At 39.0% G+C, this 22,403-nt stretch overlaps 3 protein-coding genes across 4 annotated transcripts; all 3 read right to left on the bottom strand.

Moving 5' to 3' along the window:
• Positions 1-412: 412 nt before the first annotated feature.
• LOC137588324 (speckle-type POZ protein) lies at positions 413-11,461 on the bottom strand. Its single transcript, XM_068305333.1, has 10 exons — positions 11,387-11,461; positions 6,058-6,255; positions 5,837-5,958; positions 5,482-5,633; positions 5,259-5,386; positions 4,987-5,164; positions 4,724-4,779; positions 3,560-3,682; positions 3,058-3,200; positions 413-2,036 (listed from the first exon to the last, which is right to left on the bottom strand). Exons 2-10 carry the CDS (start codon positions 6,133-6,135, stop codon positions 1,892-1,894), a joined length of 1,125 nt encoding a protein of 374 aa, XP_068161434.1. The 5' UTR covers positions 6,136-6,255; positions 11,387-11,461; the 3' UTR covers positions 413-1,891.
• Positions 11,462-12,512: 1,051 nt separating this feature from the next.
• On the bottom strand, positions 12,513-18,381 carry cenpt (centromere protein T). Of its 2 annotated transcripts, none has more exons than XM_068305792.1 (13): positions 18,065-18,381; positions 17,789-17,909; positions 17,545-17,689; positions 17,368-17,461; positions 17,036-17,172; positions 16,886-16,943; positions 16,562-16,698; positions 15,144-16,262; positions 14,736-14,909; positions 14,547-14,646; positions 14,153-14,329; positions 13,915-14,019; positions 12,513-12,870 (listed from the first exon to the last, which is right to left on the bottom strand). In XM_068305792.1, exons 1-13 carry the CDS (start codon positions 18,148-18,150, stop codon positions 12,741-12,743), a joined length of 2,583 nt encoding a protein of 860 aa, XP_068161893.1. In that variant the 5' UTR covers positions 18,151-18,381; the 3' UTR covers positions 12,513-12,740. The 2 variants fall into 2 exon arrangements, 1 of the variants encoding a protein (XP_068161893.1); XR_011034072.1 differs by having other exon boundaries at positions 12,753-12,870; positions 14,149-14,329.
• An 840-nt stretch (positions 18,382-19,221) lies between these two features.
• Positions 19,222-21,789, bottom strand: ndufa4b (NDUFA4 mitochondrial complex associated b). Its single transcript, XM_068305678.1, has 4 exons — positions 21,622-21,789; positions 19,960-20,048; positions 19,740-19,800; positions 19,222-19,526 (listed from the first exon to the last, which is right to left on the bottom strand). The coding sequence occupies exons 1-4, from the start codon at positions 21,667-21,669 to the stop codon at positions 19,470-19,472; spliced, it is 255 nt and encodes an 84-aa protein (XP_068161779.1). The 5' UTR covers positions 21,670-21,789; the 3' UTR covers positions 19,222-19,469.
• Positions 21,790-22,403: the final 614 nt, after the last annotated feature.

The raw sequence follows: 22,403 nt of genomic DNA, 5'->3' as shown, positions 1-22,403 counted from the left end.
CCCATTCATTTAACACATAGTCTGACATGCATGCAATATGTTTCTGCCACCACTGACAGAATAATTACATGCTTTTTTGATGAAAAATGTAAAATATAGCTGTAAGAATTTAGGGACTGTGTGGTGTATAACCATTATATGCACTAGCAAACCCTGAACTTAAAAGGCTAGACACAAGATGCAACTACTGTATATCAGTTTCCACAAAAGACTACATCCATGGTTTTGTACCATTCTAAAGTAAATGCAAAGTTTTGGGGGATTTTACACTACCCTAACAATCTTGCTGTGATACTTTTCTTTGAAGTCTCATGAACAATTCTGATTGAAACTCTAGTTTTATGTGACAGAAGAAAATAAATAATTCAATACAAAGTTATAATTGATAGAAAAATACCCAGACAAGTTTGCATTGCATTCAATACAAAATAGTTGTGGTTTATTCTTTTGGGAACAAAAAAAAATGGCAACAACTAAGTGTCACTTCTCAAAACCAGCAATATCTACAGGAAAGAAACAACAATGGTTCCTTCTATCAATTACCATTTACCACCAGGTTCAAATGATAACTGCAAATGTATTTGATGTGGTTTGCCTCGGTGTGCATTTTTTCACATTGTCAATTCTGAACATTAAAACGTGTTCATTTCATTTCCATTTCCCCTCAGTCTTCATGCCTGCAAAGAAAACATCCGTTTATTTATCACTGTCGTGATTGAAAATGCTTTGTTTCCACAGCTTCAAAAACACTGGTGTCTGCACAAACTCTTGTGAAAAAAAAAAGAATCAAGAGTTCTGAGGAATAAAATCAGAAATCCATCATAAAACAACATGAACATGCCTGAATAGATCTGGTTTTATCGTCTGCTGACACCTTGGATTCAAATTTCGCCCAAGGTTTACAAAGACAGGTCCATACAATATAATTTCCCCAAGAATGACATCCAGTTGTGCGTTATTTTCTGTATCCTCTATGTTTCTTCCGCGGCTATTTAAAAAATGCAAATGAATGCAGATGAAGCAGATTCATATATGGGAGTACATGTGTCGTTTTCGTCACTAATAAATCTTAAAGGGTGTTTGTTCTTGGTGGTCCAGCTGGGTCTTCATCCATGGCGCTTGCTCCAATGTGTGCTTGCCTACAGTATTTTATTCTTTACTGCTGGTAAGGGTTTGACGACAGGTGACCTGTGACTTTAGTGCAATGTCTCCCAACTTTTTTGGGAGAATTATGTTGATTTTGTCTCATATCCGCTTTGTTTTGACTAGCCCTTGGTTGTCTTTCTCGGGGGGGGGGGGGGGGTAACTGACAAGCCCATTTCTTTTTCTCCTTTAGTCCCTCACGCCCATGCGTCCACTTGTTTGGGAGATTCTCCAGGTGCCTGAATCCAAAATGATAAGACAACAGCAAAAACAAGCCTCATGGTAAAACAGACTTTTTCTGCATTTGTCTTTCCTGACAATCGGCTCTCGTTGGGTTGTTGTGATCAGTCCTTCCTTCTGAACGGATTCCAATATAGTAAGTAACAGGTGGTCGAAGGATTTAGCTTCACAGACTGGACAAGAGTACAATGTCAGACTTCACTATGCCAGAGCTGAGGAGAGAAAGACACGGGCGCTGTGGTTTCTTTGTAAACAACAACAACAATCCACTTCACCAGCCCACCTACCCCTCTTGTTTCAGCCTCCTCCTCCATTCCTCCATCTTTAGGAGAGACTAAATACAGCAGGTTTGGATGGGGCAGAGGGTGGGTTGGGGGAAGGCTGTAGGTAGTGTAGTAGGTAACAGCAAGGTGAGAAGTTGTCCCGTGTTTTTTGAGGGGGGATATCTGTGTCGTTTTGTGTGTGTGCGCGTGTGTATGCATGATGTAGATGCCTTGATGTGAGGCAGTTAAGATTGTTTGAGGCGCTTGCGTGGGGGTCCAAGAAAAGGGCACTGGGCTGAAGCCAGGGAGCGATAAGCTTCGGCCACCAGGTGTGGATGAGACGCTACCATGGACTTCCAACCTGCTGTCTCCATCACCTCTGCAGCGTGGCTGGAAAACAGATCATTGAACAACACTCATTAGGTCATTTTCACTTAATATAAGGTTATTTTCTTGAGTATTTATAGTGTATATATATTCTTAAGTGGAAGGATGACTACATTTTCTGGATAAGAAAACTATTATTTAGAAAGAAATCAGAATTACAATTAGCCGTTAACAAACGCATTTAAAGTAGGATTTAACTTGAGGATGAGCTCGTTGAATGAACAATCCAGATGCTATTGTGGGGGATGAGGGAAATTAATTTGCTTCCTCATTTAGAACATTGAGATCGCAACTCGGGGGTTTCCTTCCTGCAACATACAATGTAATCTTACAGGGAGGAAAAGCACATAAACTTGAAGGACACTTTTCCCCTCTTACAGTCTCATGATGTCAGTAAGTGTTAATCATGCGGAGAAAACGTGTCGAAGTAGAAGATACCTATTAAATGCTACAAACTTGAACCAACTAATTTATTTTCTACTTGAAGTTCTAAAGATATCATTGTCTCTAAATGTCACGAAAGAAAACAGTCATATCAATAATTATCAATAATTATATTAATATATAACCACAGGAAACATCATATATACAGTATATCTTAGGGTTATCATGGCCTAATAATGAGCCTATATTAAATGTAGAGTGAGGAGATCTGACAGACAAACAGACAAAGATACTGTATGTGAATCACTGACAAGGAAACAAAACTGAATACTATTCAGCATTTTAAACACTAACTTAACACAGAAGGTATCGAGTCAGGTTGCCCTGATCTCTCAGCCAGTCTGACAGATCCATGGGGAAGACAACTAAAATTTAATTAACTGAGATGGCAAAAAAAAATGAGAGAGGGTGAGACTGACCCCTTGTATTATCAGTAATGATGACAGGATAAAGAAGAAGTAACACAAAAACACAACAACAGAGAAAGAATGTTCTGACCCTTGAGGAGCTGTGAGTTTCTAAGAAGGTGCTGGTGACACGATAGCAGAGAGGATGAGCTTCCGTCTGCTTGTCAACTCACTAGTTAATGAAGTCGACAGCCTGAGTTTTGAGCTGGTCGGCGCTGTGAAGATCGGCCAGGATGAGGATCTCGGCAGCGTTTTCCACAGACAGACTGGTGCACAGTGCGTCCTCACACATGACCTTCAGTCTCTCAAGGGCATACTGAACGACAGAGGACACAACATCGGTACACTCCCCCGTCTTCTTTCATGTTCACGCAGCATTTACACATCAGTTCTATTTAAGAATGACAGCGACATTGGTTTCTAATATCACGCTTCAAACAGAAGAGCTCCTGCTTACCTGGTATATAGAATGAAAACAAAAAAGCTTAAAATAATCTAATTAAATATAAGACCGTTATATTAACACCAGTGTTTAATGTCATGATGTTCTCATGACATTGAATCCTTCAGATGTAAATTAATATCTGGCCATTTTAACCAAGCATCGCTATCTCCACTTGACTAACAAAATCCATGCACAGCTGGAAATCTTTGTAATATACATTTTTGTATTACCTTGTCAGCTGCTGCCAGCAAATCATCAGCCATCTTGTCCAAATTGGGAGCCTTGTCCGTGTAAATGAAGCACATCATCTCTTTGAAAACCTCTGGCTCCACATCGTTGATCTCCACTCGATTCTGACAGAAGGAATATTTGGATTAAAGCGTTTCACCTGAATTTGAGATTGACCTACCCCATATTCTCCAATTTGCTTTGCTGACTAATAGAAATGAGTTCAAATGAATAAACAAAATTGTAAAAATGTATAATTTATATCTCCACAACACCTGAGATTAATCAGTGCTACCTAATAAAATAGGATAAGTATCATTCATATTTTCTCTGTGGAATGTGTACTTCCTTTGGGTCTTTGAGATAACTAGTATCAGCAGCAGCAACTGTCAAGCAGAGACACTTGTCAGAGGTGCAATCATTTCATGAATATTTCTGGCTTAGAACTATAAACGTCATTACAAGCAAAACGATTTTATATAAAGTACGTGCATCTTAAGTGATCTTGCAGCCAAAGAGGTAAAGTCATTTTTTAAACAGATATACTTTTCCCGTTTATACTGTAAGTGTGAATCTTATATTTAAATTCCCAACCTGCGTGATTATTCACTCTTACTTGCTGAAACTGTTGCAGTAGAACATAAAGTAAACCACTTTAATATAAAGTCATATCAGATTTTGATAGAGAACACATTCAAATATAATCAAATATAAATCATTTTATTTTTATCATTAAGAGTTCATGTTTGTAATGGTGACAGTAAACAAGGAATTAATACTGGTAATGCTAATGTTAATACCAGATATTTTGCTATACTGTGACCCACAAGGCGGGTAAGCAGCTATAGGTGAGACAAACATGTGAGCAGCTTCTCCTGCAGGTTCTATTCTGACAGTAATATGTGCACAACTGAAAAAATGATTCTTTGCCTCTGAAACTTTGTCAGTGAAGGATGAATCCCAGCTCTGAAGTACAGCAGGACAATTTCATTACTGTTCCCTATTATCATTAAATAACCTTACAGTGCAGCCGTTTGACAGAGCAATCCTTCACTCACTTTAAACCCTCCAAACTGCTGGGGGGAAAAAAATGAGCCTCTGTGTCACTGAAGAACAGAAAAAATTTAATTTCAAGAATAAAACAAGCTTTGGGACCTTGGGCTCACCTTTTTACTTTCTTCCATCTCATGCTCAAACATGGCGCTGAACACAGGGGAGCGTGCTGAAAGAAATGATATGAAAGGACATTAGGGCAATGACAAAAACATTCATAAGTGAGTAATCCTGGGATCAAAAAGCTAGACTAAAGATATTAAATGTATACACACATGCGTAACGCCCACACACACAGATGCAATTAAGAATTTCAAACTGCAGCTACAAAAAGACATAAGATAGCAAGAGGGGTGTGTCTGACTCGTGTCTGTACCTGCCAGGATGGCTTTGTGGGCCTGAAACTCCTGGCCGGCCACACACAGGGAGCAGTCTGTGAAGCGGGAGTTCTCCCACAGGCCCCCCAGCTCATCTGCTAACCGACAGTCAGGAACCTTCACCATATTCATGGTGTTCTGCCCAGATATGTTAACAGAGTCCTGCACCACACTAACCTACAACAAAATAATTGAAATAATGGAATATTTTAAGATAAAACTATATTGCATCATGAGGACAAATGTAAACCAACATGGATATGCAGTGTACCTCACAGAAGAGCGTGAGCTTATCATCAGGCAGGAGTCCGTTGGCCTCATCCAGGAGGAAATCTCTCCGGATGAACTTTTTGAAGCCCCAGTCTTTCCCCTGGACAAAGCGATACGCTCTCTGGCTTTCTGCACACATCCAAGTTCACATCAAGTGTGACTTTAAAATCTTAAAATATGACGCTTTGTTACAGTGAAAGGTTTATACTACCAAGCCAACTCACCCATGGCTTTGGTCTCCTCTCCCTTGGCATTGAGGATGGAGAACTTGAACTTGGCGCGCACTTCTGCCTTTGGACAGCTGACCAGCAGCAGGTAGAGAGACAGGTAGTCTTTGCTCTCTTCATCCAGGCCCTTGGGATTCACTCTCAAACACCTGTTGATGGAGGAGGGTGCAATAGTGAAGATGGAGCTCAAAATGTTCTGGATGAATATTACTGTACTCGTGTTAGCTCTAATCACATATGATGGGACTTTTTTTGGTCTTTTTTGGGGGTTTTTAACAGTCCACTTTCACAAGATTAAAAACAGCGGTGTTTCACTATGGTAAAACAAATTAAGCTCTCTTGGCCCACCCACCATTTCAACTTGTCATTGGCCCCAGAAGAGAAGGTGGAGCTTTTGATGACCTCACCCATCTCCTCACGACAAAAGCTGAAGTTGTTGATGGTCCACATGTAAGAGAACTTCACCACTTTGATCTGGAAAATTAAGAAACGTTTGGTAAGGCTCAAAATTTGAGTTCGGACATAAAAAATATAAAACTGCATCCAGGTTGGTTTGCAGACGACTGTGTTTACCTGTGTGTAACACCAGCTCTCAGCCACAGGCCCGCTGGACATTTCCGCAGGGGGAGGGGGACTTGGGACTCTTGACATTGCCAGTGTGACAGAAGGTGTTGGGGGCAAGAGGGTGAGGAGGAGGAACCAGCCACTTGTCAGTGTTCAGTCCTGAAGTCCATCTGCATTAGAACGCGCCAGATGGAAGCAGGTTGCCCCCTAGAGTGAGAAAATGTCTGATAAATAAACAAGATACTATTTAAATCCCATTTTAATACCAATTTTTTATGAAAATCCTTCTGAAAAAAGTCTTCTAAATCAGGACAACAATCATCCAGAAAAAACACTGTTGGACCAAAGCTCAGCTCATTGTGATGCAACACACATGAACTGCATCTCTCATTTATCCAGTTAACATTCAGTATCGTTTAATGCATTCAGCCATGCTGAATGCGATTGAGGTTCGTGGTGTCGGGAATAGATGAATTGTCCCTGACCCATTAGGGGACAGCAGAAGATCGATGGTCCATGGCTGCTCTGGGATCAATACCTGCTGCAATCACAATCAAGTCTCCAAAATGAACTGTAAGTAAACATGCTGACTCCCAGGACTGCAGTTGGGGGGGGTTGGAGCAATTGGGAAAAATCCAAAGATCCTAGATTACCTTGAAGTCACACTGGAGCATTGTGACGATATTTGATACACATTTCCTTCTACCTAACAGTGTTCCGCTCACCAGGACAAAGGATTAGGAAATATCAGTAACACCTAAACTTACCTAAGATTGACAAAATGAAAATGTTTGCCCCTTAGATGATGGCAGAGTGATCACATTTACAGGATGAACAGCAGCAAAGACCGTTCTCTAAGCAACAATGGCAGCAAAAAGCTGCTGACCTCCCAAGTTTACAAGTAATTAGGTAAACTACAGACAGCAGAAGGCTTAGGAACAACTTAGAGAACCAGATCTATTATATAAAAACTGTGGGGAAAAATATTTTCTTTTTTAGTATTCTATCTCATTTTAGTGTTGTTTTTATGTCCTGTAATGGTTTCGCATACGTCTTAGGGAATAGTAATTTCATACGTAGAGTAGTAATTGCAGCTACATGACCACAAATGGTAATTATAGATAGAAATCTAATAAATAACTTGCAGACAATTCAGCTTACAAAGAGCCTCTCTGAACCAATTGTGCTCGTAGGCTGAGGACTACCTGTACTTTAAAAAGGAGCTGATGATAATAGCTCATACTGTATACTGTTTGTATGTGATATGACACTGGAACACAGGAACAATTGCCTGAACAAACCTTTACTCAGTAAAAAACTATAAAATTATGCAAGCGGTTCATAACACGAGCACTGCGGAAAACGTTCTGCTGGATCGAAATGACACAAATAAATTACAAATACTCGTTGAGAAAAATAACCTGTTTCTGTGGCAAATATGGATTTGACAAGGAAAAATCAGTGTACTTAATGAAGCTTATGAGAACATTAGTTCTTTCAGTGCATCTTATTTTAAATTAAATATTTAGTCTGATGTGACATCAATGAACTATGGGAAATAATTGTGCTATCAAAGTTAGCTGCGACCTAAATTACATTTGAAAGTCCAGCCAACACAAAACAATACATGCCAGAGGCTTGTTCAGAATCTGCTAAAAAAAAAATCCAAAGAATCAACACTGAACCTTTCTTCGTCGATGGCAGCTCTGAGACAAACAAAAAGGAAGGGGTACAGAGAAAGAAATTGAATGGAGTAAAAGGATAGAGAGGCCAAATGGAAAAGCAGGTACTGTAGCAAATGAAAGATGGGCCCCAATCTGTGGGACCATTCAAGGAGATAAATTGCCACAAAAAGAGGCTCGCTCTAGACAAAAGAAAATCAAACAGCGGTATGAGAGAGAAATAAAATTGATTTCTGGACAAATATACAGCGATTGCAGTGCAAACTGCATTGGAACAACACAAGCACATTTTTAAGAGTTTATTTTTTACAGGTTCTTTTTTATTCTCTATGGTCTGATTGTTATATAGCTGAAGATAGCTATCAGAGGACAAAGATCGGCATTCAAAGAATTTCCATTCAACAGTAATCTCTATGTTTAGCTACTCATCACAGTATGCAAATTTCTTAACAACGTATGATTGGATTTAAAAAAAGATATGTACACATGTAATCCAACCGCGCTTTATGACACTGACAAAAGTTCACTGTTAAAACAGGCAGAATTGCATAAAAGTACTGCTTACACAAACCAAACATGTCTTCCTGTTGGAAACATAATTATTAAAGAAGCCATGGGTAACTCCTTGTATTCGTCAAAAAATTCAAAACTTTTGTTAATCAGTCTAATATACCCTGAAATACCAAGCAAGGGATCTAATCTACCTTACAAATATTATCTGTGTGACACAATCAGAGCAAAAATGTATGTTATCACCGAGTAAAAATAAAATCTAAATTTAGGTGACTGTGGACAAAAAGGAAACAAATCTTTAAATTTCTCTAAGAAGTAAGTTTTGCTTTTTTCAATTCCATTTTAATCCTGTGATGACAAATCTTGAATAACACTGTGTTTATCAAATCATGGTGACTTCTGTAGCCTTGAAAATGTAGAGTTAAATATCTAAGTACAGAAGTAAAATATGTGAACATATACATCCATGGAAATATGATACGTAAGGCAGCAGCTTTGACCACAATGCTTTTTCCCTGATATTTCACTCCCTTACTGAGAAGAAGAAATCAATCTCTGCTCTAAATTAAGACGAGCGGTACAGAAGCGTTTCACACAGCCATATCCAAGGGGAATGAAAAAATTGCAACCCTTGTCGAAGTGTCAGTGAACACAATGTCAGTTTCCAAAGCGTTGGTCTTTGAGGACTGCAGTGAGCCACAGACAAACCTTAAACATTTAATTGGTACAGGGGCCAGAGATCGATTGTACTGTATGTGTTGAGCTTCTGTGTGATTTCATATTCCGCCCTTGGTCACGGTGCTCGTCCTTTTCTAAAAACTCAATCTCAGAGAGGTATGAACTATTGATTTTACCAGCTTGCCTCACTGTCATCTCTGACTTTGGGCAGACCCACAATTACGTTGAGAGGGATTTGACAGGACAAAACAGCATTAGCACCCAGGCTTTAGATCCTACCCTTACTTCCACACTAAAACCCTCCTCACTTGGCCAGTTACAGAAGGTTAAAGGGAAAAAGGACCTCAATGCATCACTAATGTCTCCAGTCTCCCATTCCAAACCACAGCAAATGGTCATACAAGAGGTTTCAGGGGCATCTGAGGAATAGTTAATTTGGTTAGTTTATTAGAATTCTGTACTTAGTCAATCTCAGAAAAGATGACCTCGTGGCTGAAACTGAATGGACAGTAGACTGGGGTTAGAGTCATGTTTCGTTTTCAGTCATTGATTTGCCACATGACAAAACATTTGTTGATAGAATCAAGGAAGTTCTCGCTTCTGGCTCTATTTGTAATGTGTCACTTGATTGCATTCAATTGTACATTCAAAAGCATGAAACGTAGTATCTGAAAAAGCCACAAGATATAAACAAACTGTAATTATGCAACTTGTCATTGAAGTTTCTAATCAAAATTAATCTCTCTTTTATCAAGTGGCCTGTCTGTGACAGAAAATGTCAATATCTCAGCTTATCTCTGGGAATTCAGCCAAAATGTGTCAACATATTTTTGGATACTAGTAATAAGAACTATTATGACTATTAAATAACGGAGCCACGGAATTTTAATGTTTATCCAAGTTGCACGTTAATCTACTCAGAATAGACAGTTTCAAGCCCAAGTTCAAGGTGAAAAAGTAAAAAAGTACTTCACAAAGCAGAGATGAAACAAAGGCCTCTGACTAACAATGCTAAAATTTCATAATACACATCACTGTATTATGAAATTTACAGTTCAAATCTAAAGTTCAAACTTTAGATTTGAACTCAAATCTAAAGTTTGAGTTCAAAACTCAAACTTCCACAGAAAGAACAATAACAAGAGCAAGAACATTGGATTTTACTTTGGGTCATCACATCACAGATAGGATCAGCTTCAGCTGATATTTTCTCAAAATATCTTGAACGTAGAGACTGGTTCAGGAAACGTTGACCTGAGTACTAGGTTAAATTTGCTGTGTCAGAACTTAGACTTTAAATGCAATAAAAAGCACGCAAGACAGAAGAAAGTCTTACCTATAAGATAACCATACACTTGTAAATCTTCACCATAAAGGAATATAGTTACTGTCATTACAGCCAAATAAAATGAAAATATAGTTTAAGGTCCTCTGGAGGAAAAAATGACACTAACAGCCTAGATGTAAGGGACACACTAATATAGTGGAAATCAAATATAGGCAGTACAGTTGCCTGTTACAACCATAACACACTATATAGTAGAAAGTGGAAAATTCTTTCTCCAAAGGATTAAAAACATACAGTAATTTTAATCATCAAGATGAAAACATGCCAGTATTAATTCTCCTGCCTTTGTGATCTGCATCGCTGCACGAGATTCACAAAACTTTCCCCACTAATGGCATAATGTGACTGTCATTATTACTGTGATGTTGGGTTTGTTTTCAGTGACTCATACCACTGCACATGTACAAATGTGAGAATACTGAGGAAATTGCATTCAGTGCCTCGGCGTCACAACTAATAAACTCATCCTTTTCAACTTAATACTGACATTAACCAACATCTGGCTAATTAACACAGCAACACACAGTTACACGTGCATTTGTAACCCCATTCAATCACTGTATACAATACAGATAATTACCAATTACAGGATGTAATCACACTGATGCGTTTTATTCGATGACGGCGGCCCAACAGATAATTATCACACATACACCTTATTAGTACCTCTATTTAGCGTGTTTTTATTATCTAGCTCAGCTTTTAATAGTAGTCGTAACGTCGCGTGGTAATAGTAGCAAGTAGGCAACCAGCTAATAATCCATCCAACAATTTCTTACTTTGAATAAACATTTTAAGCAACAAGTAATGAACTGTATACTCTCAAGTAAAACGAATCCTAATATTTATAACGTATCTACATTGTCTTATACCCATAACGTGAATACATACTGTAAACACTCCATACAATCTGGTGTTAGCAAGTCGCTACCTCGATAAAGCTAATTCGCTGCTGAGCCCCATTAATGTAGCAGCAAAGCTTAGACAAACCAGAAAAGATCGGGGAAATTGGCTGAAAAACTGCAAGTGAAAGTACAATATATCAGCTTCGACCGTGTGATTAGATTTTTTTAATAACTGTGGTACCACTTAATATTTCACATATCGACAAACTTACCTTTGTGTGAGGTTGAATTACAACACTAGCCGTCCGGGAAGTGTTGTTTGCTAACAGGCTAGCTGTTTGTAGAACTGGCAGACCAGGACAATTTGCTCCAGCGCGCCTCCTGCTGTCTCGGAGTAACTCCACAGGCCTGAAGCAAAATAAAAAGTGATATACGGTACCGTAAGTTCTGAAACATGGTATTTCCCCAATTATAGTTTCAATATTTACATGTAATGACTCGAATTTTTATTTGTGTACAATATCTTGTTCTTCCTTTTTCTCGTTTTTCCTTTCCTTTTCATTTTTGCTGTATTCCGTTTGAGGTTGAAACAGCAGATTGTCTTCTTTAAACAATTCTTCCTTACACCAATCACCTGCATGTCCTTCCTCTCTGTATCAATAAAACTCTTCACTGGTCTTCCCCTTCTCCTCATGCAATTCCATCCTCATCTCTTTTTTCTTTTTTTGATTTTTTTTTTCTTTTTTTGATCTCTTTTTCTTTCCATCCTCATCTCTTTTATTTCATCTCCATCCCGTCGCTCTCCTTTCCCCACCGAACTGTCAACTATTGTAGTTATTCTTAATCTTGTCCATTCTGGTCACTCCCAGTGAAAACCTGAACATCCTCAGATGTGCCACCTCTGTTAAGCCTTTTGGTCAGTGTCACCATCTCTAAATCATGCATATGAAAGGTAAAATTGATAACAATAACGATTTATAGTTCATTCACATGGATGCTAGGGTGAGTAAAATAAGTTTGTCAAGGTTGGTTATGATGAATTTCCAGGAACTTGTAAGTCAACAAGCAAAATGTTGCCATCATGTCAAATTTACTCAAGTATGATGTCAGGCCTTTCTCACACAGAACAGTTTGACTTGTAAGCTTAAGTGTAAATATTTCCAGGGAAAAATGTTGACTTATTTTTTCAATCGACTCAAGAAAGTTACAGTACTCAGAATAGAATTTAAGAATCAGACAGCAGAAAAGTTCAGAACACTGACACATAACTTTATTTTAAGGTTCAGTTATTTACGTCTGCACAAGTTCCTTTAACTTTAAGAAAATGTAGTACACTATAAGCATGAAAAATTTTTAAAAATTAAAATATAACTTTCATTTTAATAACAAAGCCTCGTTTTTAACAAGCCCACGCTTGTATTACATACAGATAAGCATTCTCTCTCAACCCCACACAGTTTAGTAATGCAGATAAGACAAGAAAAAACAAAACATAAGTCATTATAGAGAATGTTTACATATGTACATGTTGATTTACAGCACCTAATGAAAGGTGCAGTTTAAATCAAATATGTAGAAGTCAAAGAACAAAAAATCAGATGCGAGGAGAACACACACAGCCAGCATTCATCGGCGTGACTTAGGGACAACAACATTTCCACTCGTTGCGATGGGGATTAGGAGCTTGCGTTGGTCCATCCGAAGATATTTTTCTATGAGGACTTCCACTGGCACCTTGTCATTCACATGACCCTGCCTGCAAATCAAAAGAAACACACTGGTTAAAGGTAAGATAAACATAATTAAATTTTTTCCTATATTCTGTGAGAAAGCAGATGACTGCCACAGGTCAGATTTATCTTTTTATTTTCTTTGGCCCATGCCTGTGCTTTGGTTCAGGTTGAACACTGAGCTCAACTTTGTCATGTAGAGGCCAGTACTGTCCAGATGATATGCATTATATTTTACTATATTAATGCTACTCTAATAAATATATCATTTTTGTGATGAATGGAATTGTCTAAAATTAGGAATTACTCAAGGTTAGATTCAGTTTACTCTGCAGTTTCTTTCATCACAAAAACCTTTTAAAGCATCTTATAGCTCAGTGTTTTGGTTTTCTGGCTATGAAACCACTATTTAGTCAGTCTCACCATTGATTCATTCTTTTCTATCCACAAATGTAACTACAACTGAATGATAATATTGCTCCCTGTCTTGAGTGAGTATAATAATAATGGCCACATTATGGCACACATTTTATTTATTATTTTTGACAGACACGGCTCAGCTTGGACTTGGAATCAGATCATTTGTCTCCTTTCATTTTATCCATACAGGAAAAATCAGGACACTGTGCAAAATGTTTTCTATAACACTTATGATATACAGTAAATCACATACATATGCACACGTTCAACACTTCCATTATTATGTGGATGAGAACATGATGATTCCTGGGCTCCATCACAGCTTTACAAAAAATGTTTTAAGCTTTTATCAGCATGTAAGTCCTCTGCCACATCCTCAGCCTAGTACAAGACTTATTTATCCTTTATGTTGTATAATTTCTTAATTAAATAATTCCAGTTTTTGCAGTGACATTCCTACTGACATGGAAATATTAAAGCTGCCATTCTAATTATTAAAATCACACAACATACACATAGAATCTACCTGGAACACTCTCTGTGCTGCTTCAAAAGGCAGATTTTGCAGATATGATTTGTCACATTTACAAACTTTTCATTACGAGAGATTATTAACGCTGTTCCAGAATGAGCATACAAAACATAACTACCTTCTCAACAAAAGTTCAACATCTTCAACCTCTATGGTTTTCCTTTTTGCATGAAGGGCATACGTTTCCAAGTCCTCCGCCAGTCTCTCAAAGTATTTGTCCATTCTGTTGATGAACACAAAACACATTATATAATGGTAAAAGTAATAAAATCTGGGTTAAACAAAGCATCTACACTTTTTCTTCATCAGTTCTAACAGCCGATAACGTAAAAATCTTGGCAATCTTAGTTACCCACATTTCTTTCAGGACAGGGTAAACATCTGCAGAGACCTTTGTTTTGGCAAAGTGCTTGAACACATTCATAAGGTAGTTCTTAGGTAGACCATCGTTCTTTGCAGTTGACCTCGACCTCCTTCTTGTCTGCTTAGGTTTAGATGCAGGCAAACCCTCCCCAGCACGATGAGCGACCAAACTGATAATGGAAGAAAGAGTAATATGAAAGAATATCAGTAATTCATAATGACTTTCTGATGCCTGTCACATAAAAACTAGCTAACAAATATAAATTTTAAAATACAAACTTGAGATCTTACATTCTGCCCAAGATGGACTGCAATTCTCAGCATGGAACTATACAATTACTTTCTTCAAAAAGCAAGAAAGAAAGGACATGACTTTTGATAACTTACCTGGATTGAATATTTTTGTGCACAGAGGATGACCTCAGATGATCCAGATTGACAATCTTTCTTTTTTCTCTGACGAATGCTGGAGTCTTGCTTGGGACCTCTGATAATTTTAGGAAAACAAAAGTTCTGCTTCAATCTTACTTACTGTACTTCACCCAAAAAGATGCAAACTTGAAAATAGAGACTGACCTTCATTTTCTTCATCTTCTCCATCCTCCCATTCATCATCCTCTTGCACATCTGGGTCCTGAGCAGCAGCTTCTTCAGGGGGATCATCACACAGGTTCCCCTCATCCTCATTAGATGCATGAAAGTAGTTTTCATCACCGGCATCCGATTCTTTATGAGAAGCATCTCTCCGTCCTTGAAGAGAAAACTGATTACTCTCATGAATTCCCATTTCAGGCTGTTGTCTTCAGTTGCACTCTGTGCTTTAGACTTGCCATCAAACCATCCTACTTACAAAATAGCAATGCATGGGTGTTAAATAAAAAGTTTAGCATTTAAATACCTTCATATGGGTTAGCAGATATTCTAACTCCTAGATAACAAAAACCTTAGTGTTGTGATGATCAAAGACATTTTTGAAACCCTCACCCGACTCTGTAATAGGCATAATTCCACTACCAGAATGAAGAGCTCTGCAATTTGCCAAGCTTTGTTCCACCTGCTCCGACACACGTTTGTCATCTTCTCCTTTTATCTCTCCACCATACTCAACTTCAACATGAGAATCAGTCGAACCACCCTCTGCAAGATTCTCTTGATCAATTTCATATTCTTCTTCTGACTGAGAATCAACAGCAGCCAATTCTTCAGTTTGAGTGTCTCGGTCAACCACTTCATCATCAGACTGAGAATTGGCCACAGCATCCTCTTCAGACTGGACATCAGCTTCATTTTCTTCACCCTGTTCAACTGGAGAGTCAACCGCATCATCCTCTTCAGTCCCAGAGCCTGGTGTATCCTCCTCCTCTTCGTCAGACTGAGACATGTTAACATCTTTCTCAGACTGCATAATTCCACTCCCAGAATGATGAGCTCTGCGAGTTTCCAAGCCTGGTTCCAGCTGCTCCGACACACATTTGTCACCTTCCTCTTTTATCTCTCCATCATAATCACATTCATCATGAGAATCAGTCGAACCACCCACTGCAGGATTCTTTTGATCAATTTCATATTTTTCTTCTGACTGAGAATCAACGGCAGCTAATTCTTCAGTTTGAGTTTCTCGGTTATCTCCCTCATCATCAGACTGAGACTTGGCCACAGCATCCTCTTCAGACTGCGCATCGGCTTCAGGTTCTTCACCCTGTTCAATTGGAGAGTCGACCGCATCATCATCTTCAGTCTGAGAGTCTGGTGTATCCTCCTCCTCTTTGTCAGACTGAGACACGGCAACATCTTTCTCAGACTGGATAACAACTTCACCTTCTATTGATCTCTCTTTCACCCACATGTCATGATCAGCTTCCATTGCTTTCCCCTGTTTTACCTCCATCTCTCCCTGAAGCTGAGACATCATCACTGTGGATTTATCCTGAGTTGCGACAATTGAAAAGTTGGAGGTCACGGCATCAGACTTGGCATAGAGAGCCGTTTTACAGTGGATGATATCAGTAGTGAGATCAGGTTCACTGAGTTTGCTTATGCCCAAAGTGAAGCCCTCCGATAACACAGTTTCACTGGGACCTTGCTCCACAAAGCTGCTCACTTCTGGGTAACAAATAGGGAGAAAGAAAACCATGAATAAAGCACGAAAAACAACTGTAAACAACTAGTTACATATAAACTTTGATGATTTTCTTATATGTTACATTATTATCTCCTTCTAAAGAATAGCAGCTACAACTCTTTTCTTCAACCTGTTTATCCAATAGCTGACCTGATATTTAAAATATAAGGTCACATAAGTCATTCTTATGTGGTTATAACTATAATTTCTTCATTTTTTAATCATTTTTGACCAGCAAAAAAGAAAGATGTAGTTAGAGTATTTTAGTGATCATAACTACCTTTCATTTGCCTTTTATTTACAGCAGCGCCAAATTCATCCGCTGTAATTTTTCGACGGTTAGAAACTCTTCTCTGCAGGCCCCTTTTCTCCGTCTGAACATCCACACATGGTGTTTTTAGACTTAAAGAAGTGGAACTGGAAAAGTAGATTGGAGACAATACAGTTGGTTGACCATGCAGTTCACATGTTAATACTGTAAACAGTAGAAAAAATGGTTTCAAAGAACAAAATAATATTTACTTAAAACCAATTATTGCAAAACAGACATCAGAAAAAAATTACTTGTAAATCACACACCATTTGAGATATTTAAGAAATGTACCTTGATAAGGAGAGTGAGGAATGGTCACCGATAGATTGTTCATTTTCTTCCTCAACACCTACAAGCACAAGAACCCATGTAAATTTAGAAATTGACATATTAAATATGCTTAGGATCTTAGAAAAACAAATTGAAGCATTAAAGTTGTACCGTCTCTATCCCTTAGACGTTTTTCAAAAGCTGTTACATTAAGGCTTCGACGGGGTCTCTTTCTGCTCAGGCCTTTTGCCATACTTGCCACATTCCCGATAGTAACATCAGGCAGGTCCAATCCTGACAGCTCAGTACTGAAGGTAAAGCAAACACAAATTCTTCATGGACAAACAATGATAAACAATCACGGATCTAGTTGCTTATATCAGTTATAATAGTTTATCTATAACTGGAGACCACAGTCATACCCAGCAATGACAAAGATACTTAGAAATAGAAATAAATCTCAAATATCAGAAGCATCACAGCCATTACAACACAGGGCTCACCTTGGACGCTTTCTCGTCATACTGGAGCTGGCTGAAGACGGCAGTGGCTTTTCTGGCACAGCATTTTTATGAACCACAGGGGACCTGGCTGGTTCTGAACAGCAAATGGCAAATTGTAAAGGTAAAATGACAGTCACTGCTGCGATTTAAAAATAAAAGGGAAGGTCGTGCACATACCAGTCTGCAGGATGCTCATGAGAATGTGTCTTGGTGTGTCTCCATCATCGACGAGCATAGAGGTTGGGGCGGGCGTGTTTGTCCGTCTCAGCACGACCGAAGCGGTTCTCCTCTTGGTAGGGGGCAGTGATTTCCTGGTTATACTCTGAATAATAATTAAAAAAAATATATAATAACGTAATTTAACTTTAAAATCTTCAACAACTCATTGATCAGCACTGTTTAATCTGTTCATTGTCCTCACCTCACGTAGTTTATGCCTCAGGCTGCGCCTCAGGATGTCCTGAGGGGTTTGGGCACCCGGGTCTTTGCTACCAGGTCTAGCGCTTCTCCTGGGCGGGGTGGTAGTCTGTGTTTTGGTTGCACTGGAGAAACATTTGTTATTTAACAGTTTGATGATCTTACTTGCACGTTAGCATCAGCCTAAAGATGAAATTGCACACGGACAGCCTTAGCAAACATGACTAATTTGGCTATCTCCTGAAACAACTACATTACGGTGCTGTTGGAGATTGCATACCTGCGGGTGACTGGAGTCCTGGGTGTCTCGGTGTTGAGAACGTGTTTCAGCAGGACCCGAGCAGACAAGTCCTCAGTCGGATCCATCTCGGATGTACGTTCAAGCAGATGGAGCTCTGCGTTAGCTAGGAAACGTCCTCAAAGGGTACGTATCGATGTAGACGTTAGCCTCCCGTTTCTTAGGAATCTGGCAGATTTACTAAATAACTACTAAATAACACCGAGTCCAACAACTGGATAAAAAACAACGAAAATGTGGTTTATAACAGCTTCCATTTAGTTAATGATAGTTTAATCCGTTTCAGCTATTTTACTTTTTCACGCTGTCCCGCGTTATTTTGAAGTGAAACCTCGTCTTCTTCTTCTTCTTTCCTAAATACCGGTTTGCCACCGATTAGAACGCTGTCGCCACCTACTGGATTTAACTGGGAACAAAGCCGTGATGTACTACTGTACCTGTATTGTGAGTGTCTGTGTTCATTTGTTCATCCGTTCGTTTCTTCACCAAATATCTTCGCAACCGTCGCAAATAGATGAAACAAAAAGCAGATTACTCACATCAAAGAGGATGAAAATGAGATGATGACCTTGAGAAAAGTAAGTCATGGCCAAATTTCAACTTTTGTACACTCAGGAACCGGATAGGATAAAGACGAGGGAGGCCAGTGTGAGTAAGACCGTAGATCAATGCTAGTGCTTTGATCAATGACAGCAGGTCAGTGCACAGCTTTGATCTTTGACGTATGGAAGTAGGTCAGGGTAAAATTGTGAATTCAGGGGTGTCGCGAGATTTGCAGTCTGTGACAGCATTGGTTGTAGTTTTCACATTTTCTTTCAAGCATTCAAAGAAACAGTTGTGGACGCACAGACATACAAATAGTAACTGTTACCATAATATTGGTCTGTGTAGGGTATTATGACACCCTTCATGTTGTGGGATCATATCATAATGATCAATGATCAAGGATAGAGAGCAATAAATAAAATTTATTTCTTTGCAAGTCAATGATTACCATAATAAGATACACACACATATATGTGTCTGCTTTCGAAAATCCTAAACTCACCATCATAAAATGTGTTCCATGTCAAAGCGAAGCTGGAATGGCTTGTATTTTTTTTAAAAATACACATGCAAATCAGAACAGTGTTCCTTTTTTTTAAAACAATTTTAATCATTTACAGAAATAATAAGCACTTACTTAAACAGGTGTTAGCCTGTTTCATCCATTTGGAAAAAAATGACCCCCTGCACTCTCAAAATTAAAGGACTGATTGAGTGCATCACAAATTGTATGATTCAACTTTATTTCAGCATCAGAAGATTGTTTAGAATTTTGAAATAAATGCGAAGTTTCCTCCCTTTAAGGATGTTGTCAAAGACTGAAGTGTGAACAAACGTCGAATTAGAAGTCAGGCCTGTCCTTCTTCAACTCGGAGTAGTTCGTGTTAATAGAAAAAAGCTGAAATACAAATACACACACAATCACTGTAAGGGATAAAGTGTGGACTTTGAGGCAAGATAACAGCAGAGATATGGTCGTTTATCCACAGAAAGTTTTCAGTTTAGAACTAACCAAGGAGCCATGTGAAGTAAAAAATAAACAACAATACATTTTCAGTAAGCGTCACAGTGTTATACGTTATTTGTGCATAATGTGTGCAGAGGCTCATACTTTGTACTGTTGGTTGTGTGCCAGTTTGTTCCAGGGCTCAGGGTTGTTCTTACGATCCCACCTGAGGGTGAAACATTACATGTTGATTGCTCAGCATTTTCCCTCAAAGTATTACATGTTGATGACTGATGGTTGATGAGAATAAGCAAACTGAATGTTAAAAAAAAAACCATCCCTTTTTCTGTGTGTTTGTACATTCTTAGCGGTGATTCAGACTTACGAGACATCAGGGTTTTTCAGAGCCAACCGACCCAGGTACAGCATGCTCATGGTTGCCCCACCACCGATGAAGATGAAGAGTGGGATGAGCTAGTAGACAAAGAAAAAGACGAGATAGTCACAACCCACCCCAGGTGAAGAGGTATACAGAGAAAATAACAGTGACTAGGACTGGTGTTGTGCCATTGACATGTGGGAAGCAGTTCTGGGGTTCTGCACTGGCCAGTAACAAGTCATGACTCAAATCCCAAAGAAAACTTGTGGAGTTGGTTGATTGAAAGAACAACAGCAACAACATTCTCTGCAGACTCCACAGCTGCCCTGACTGCAGGGCAGGAAACCATCCCACAGGATGACACCCACAGGTCGCAGAAATCCACGAGGAGAAGGGTGACTGCTGGAGTCAGTGCTCATGTTGGACACACCGATTGTGTACAGTTCTATACACTATTAATTTGTGACATTTATGTTTTTAATCTTGGTTTTATTACTTAAATTGAAATTGAATCAAATTCACAACCCTCCCTGTCCAGGTGAAAATCACACGTGTTGAGAAATGACATTTTAAGAAGAATATATGGGTTGTTACTTTCATACAACATAGTTTACACTGGCAAATGTGAAAGACACTGGTACATTTTTATAATCCTTTTGAGTACCATAGAATCAGTATCATATAGTATAATAATATCCCAATTTAATTTTCATTCATTCATTCACAATTTAATCATAATTCTATTCTCTAATGGTTTTTTTTTTAATTACTGTTTACTTTTTACTATAACTGTAGTGCCAGTGACAAGTTTACCATCCATCATTTGAATGGGAAGTGCATATTTTAATTACTGACCAGCCCTCAGTTTAGTCCAACATTCATCCCAAAGTCATATTCAAGCGCCGTGTGATAAAATGATAAAACAACCACAGCGTCATAACGACTTCCACCCAGTGACAATGATGGATACTTTTACGCACTGTCAATAATACAAGACAGGAGTAACAAATACACCCGGTGATCTATTATTACAGACCCGTAAAGTAAGCCGTTTCACCTCGTCGCCCTTGACTGAAGAAGTCAGGCATTGCTTCGGCCTAGAGTCATACCAGCATTGTGACTAAACAGAACTGTACGTGCTGCAGCGAGCAGCAGACATGGCAGAAGACAGAGGTATGTACAGTATCTCTAATAATGCTATTTATCCTCCCTTCCCATCACAGTTCAGTTTCAACTCTATAAACAAAAATAATCCCAACCCTAGCTCAGCTATTGATTTTTGCCGCATGTACTGCATATCAGCAGGTGACTTTGAGAACTGCAAGATTAATAATAATAATAATAATAATAATAATAATGGCTTCTATTGTAGGGGTGGTTATAAAAAATATGGATGAGAAAAGGAATTTAGACGTGGTCGTTAATTTTTTTTGTGGAAATCTGTAATATCAAGCAATTAGACAACTATTAAAAATTATTATTAATGTAGGTTAAACACCCCAAACGTCACACTAATCACGCTACCTGACCAGACAAACCACAGGAGACCGGATAATAATTAACGCCAGATAACGGGGGAGCGCGCTTCACCGCACCGCGTCCTCCCAGCGCCTTCAATGTCATCTGGTCGTTCGTGTGTTCCACAAATTATTAACGCTCCACACTCACGGCCGGGTGGTTCCTCAGCTGTTTGGCGACGACACCCAACATCGACATGTCGTTCAGCACCCTGGGTGACGGACTCCGTTAAAGAGAATCTCTGCAGGATAAAAGGCGCTCCTCTCCGGAGGGTGTCTCTGGTTTCCTACAGGCCTGGACGGACACTGAACTGAACACCACCTCCTCGACGTCAGCCAATCGCACGACGTAACGACAACAGCTGTATGCTCGGAGCTTTACCGTGCGTGGTCTTAAAGGTCTTACGGGAATCTCACCGGGAGTCTGGGAATAAAATCTCAGACTTAAAAAGAGGCTGCGAAAAAAAGGCTTTCATGTGCTTTCATGATAAAAGGATAATTCCATCAGCTCCATCATCTAGAACCAGAAAAGGCCTTTAAAAATTGGACTCTCAACAAGAATCAAGCAGTCAAAGCTATGCACCAGCTTTGACCATAGATCAAAGCTGGTGCATAGGTAGATCAAAAGCAATAGCTTTGATCTGTGGTCTTACTGACACTGGCCTTCATCGACTTTCTCTTGTCCTGTTCCTGAGTGAACAAAAGTTTTGACCACCTAGTTTTCTCAAAAGTCAAGGTCATCTTATTTTCATCCCCTTTGCTGCCCGAGTAATGTGTTTTTTGTTTCATCTTTCTATCTGCAACAGTTGCAAAGATATTTGGTGGACATACGAACAGACAAACGGACGAACACTGACAATCACCGCATTGAAGAGGATGCAATATATTCTAGCCTCAATAGGACAAGCTTCATTCATTTAAATGGTCAACAGA

This window comes from Antennarius striatus, chromosome 21, assembly GCF_040054535.1.
Source record: "Antennarius striatus isolate MH-2024 chromosome 21, ASM4005453v1, whole genome shotgun sequence".
Classification (NCBI taxonomy): Eukaryota; Metazoa; Chordata; class Actinopteri; order Lophiiformes; family Antennariidae; genus Antennarius; species Antennarius striatus.
The sequence above is the reverse complement of the archived record's forward strand: the minus strand, read 5'-3'. Positions and strand labels throughout refer to the sequence as shown.

What these genes read in the sequence shown, in the direction of transcription:
- LOC137588324 (XM_068305333.1), bottom strand. Translation starts at nt 6,135, where the DNA reads ATGTCAAGAGTCCCAAGTCCCCCTCCCCCTGCGGAAATGTCCAGCGGG. An exon ending in AGAGCTGGTGTTACACACAG is followed by an intron (nt 5,959 to 6,057) that starts GTAAACACAGTC and finishes TTAATTTTCCAG; the next exon opens with ATCAAAGTGGTGAAGTTCTC. An exon ending in GCTGTCGACTTCATTAACTA is followed by an intron (nt 2,037 to 3,057) that starts GTGAGTTGACAA and finishes TCTGTTTTCCAG; the next exon opens with CCACGCTGCAGAGGTGATGG.
- cenpt (XM_068305792.1), bottom strand. Translation starts at nt 18,150, where the DNA reads ATGGATCCGACTGAGGACTTGTCTGCTCGGGTCCTGCTGAAACACGTT. An exon ending in CATGAGCATCCTGCAGACTG is followed by an intron (nt 17,462 to 17,544) that starts GTATGTGCACGA and finishes TTTGCTGTTCAG; the next exon opens with AACCAGCCAGGTCCCCTGTG. An exon ending in ACGTCTAAGGGATAGAGACG is followed by an intron (nt 16,944 to 17,035) that starts GTACAACTTTAA and finishes TTGTGCTTGTAG; the next exon opens with GTGTTGAGGAAGAAAATGAA.
- ndufa4b (XM_068305678.1), bottom strand. Translation starts at nt 21,669, where the DNA reads ATGTCGATGTTGGGTGTCGTCGCCAAACAGCTGAGGAACCACCCGGCC. An exon ending in AGCTGAGGAACCACCCGGCC is followed by an intron (nt 20,049 to 21,621) that starts GTGAGTGTGGAG and finishes TTTGTCTACTAG; the next exon opens with CTCATCCCACTCTTCATCTT. An exon ending in CTGAAAAACCCTGATGTCTC is followed by an intron (nt 19,801 to 19,959) that starts GTAAGTCTGAAT and finishes TTTCACCCTCAG; the next exon opens with GTGGGATCGTAAGAACAACC.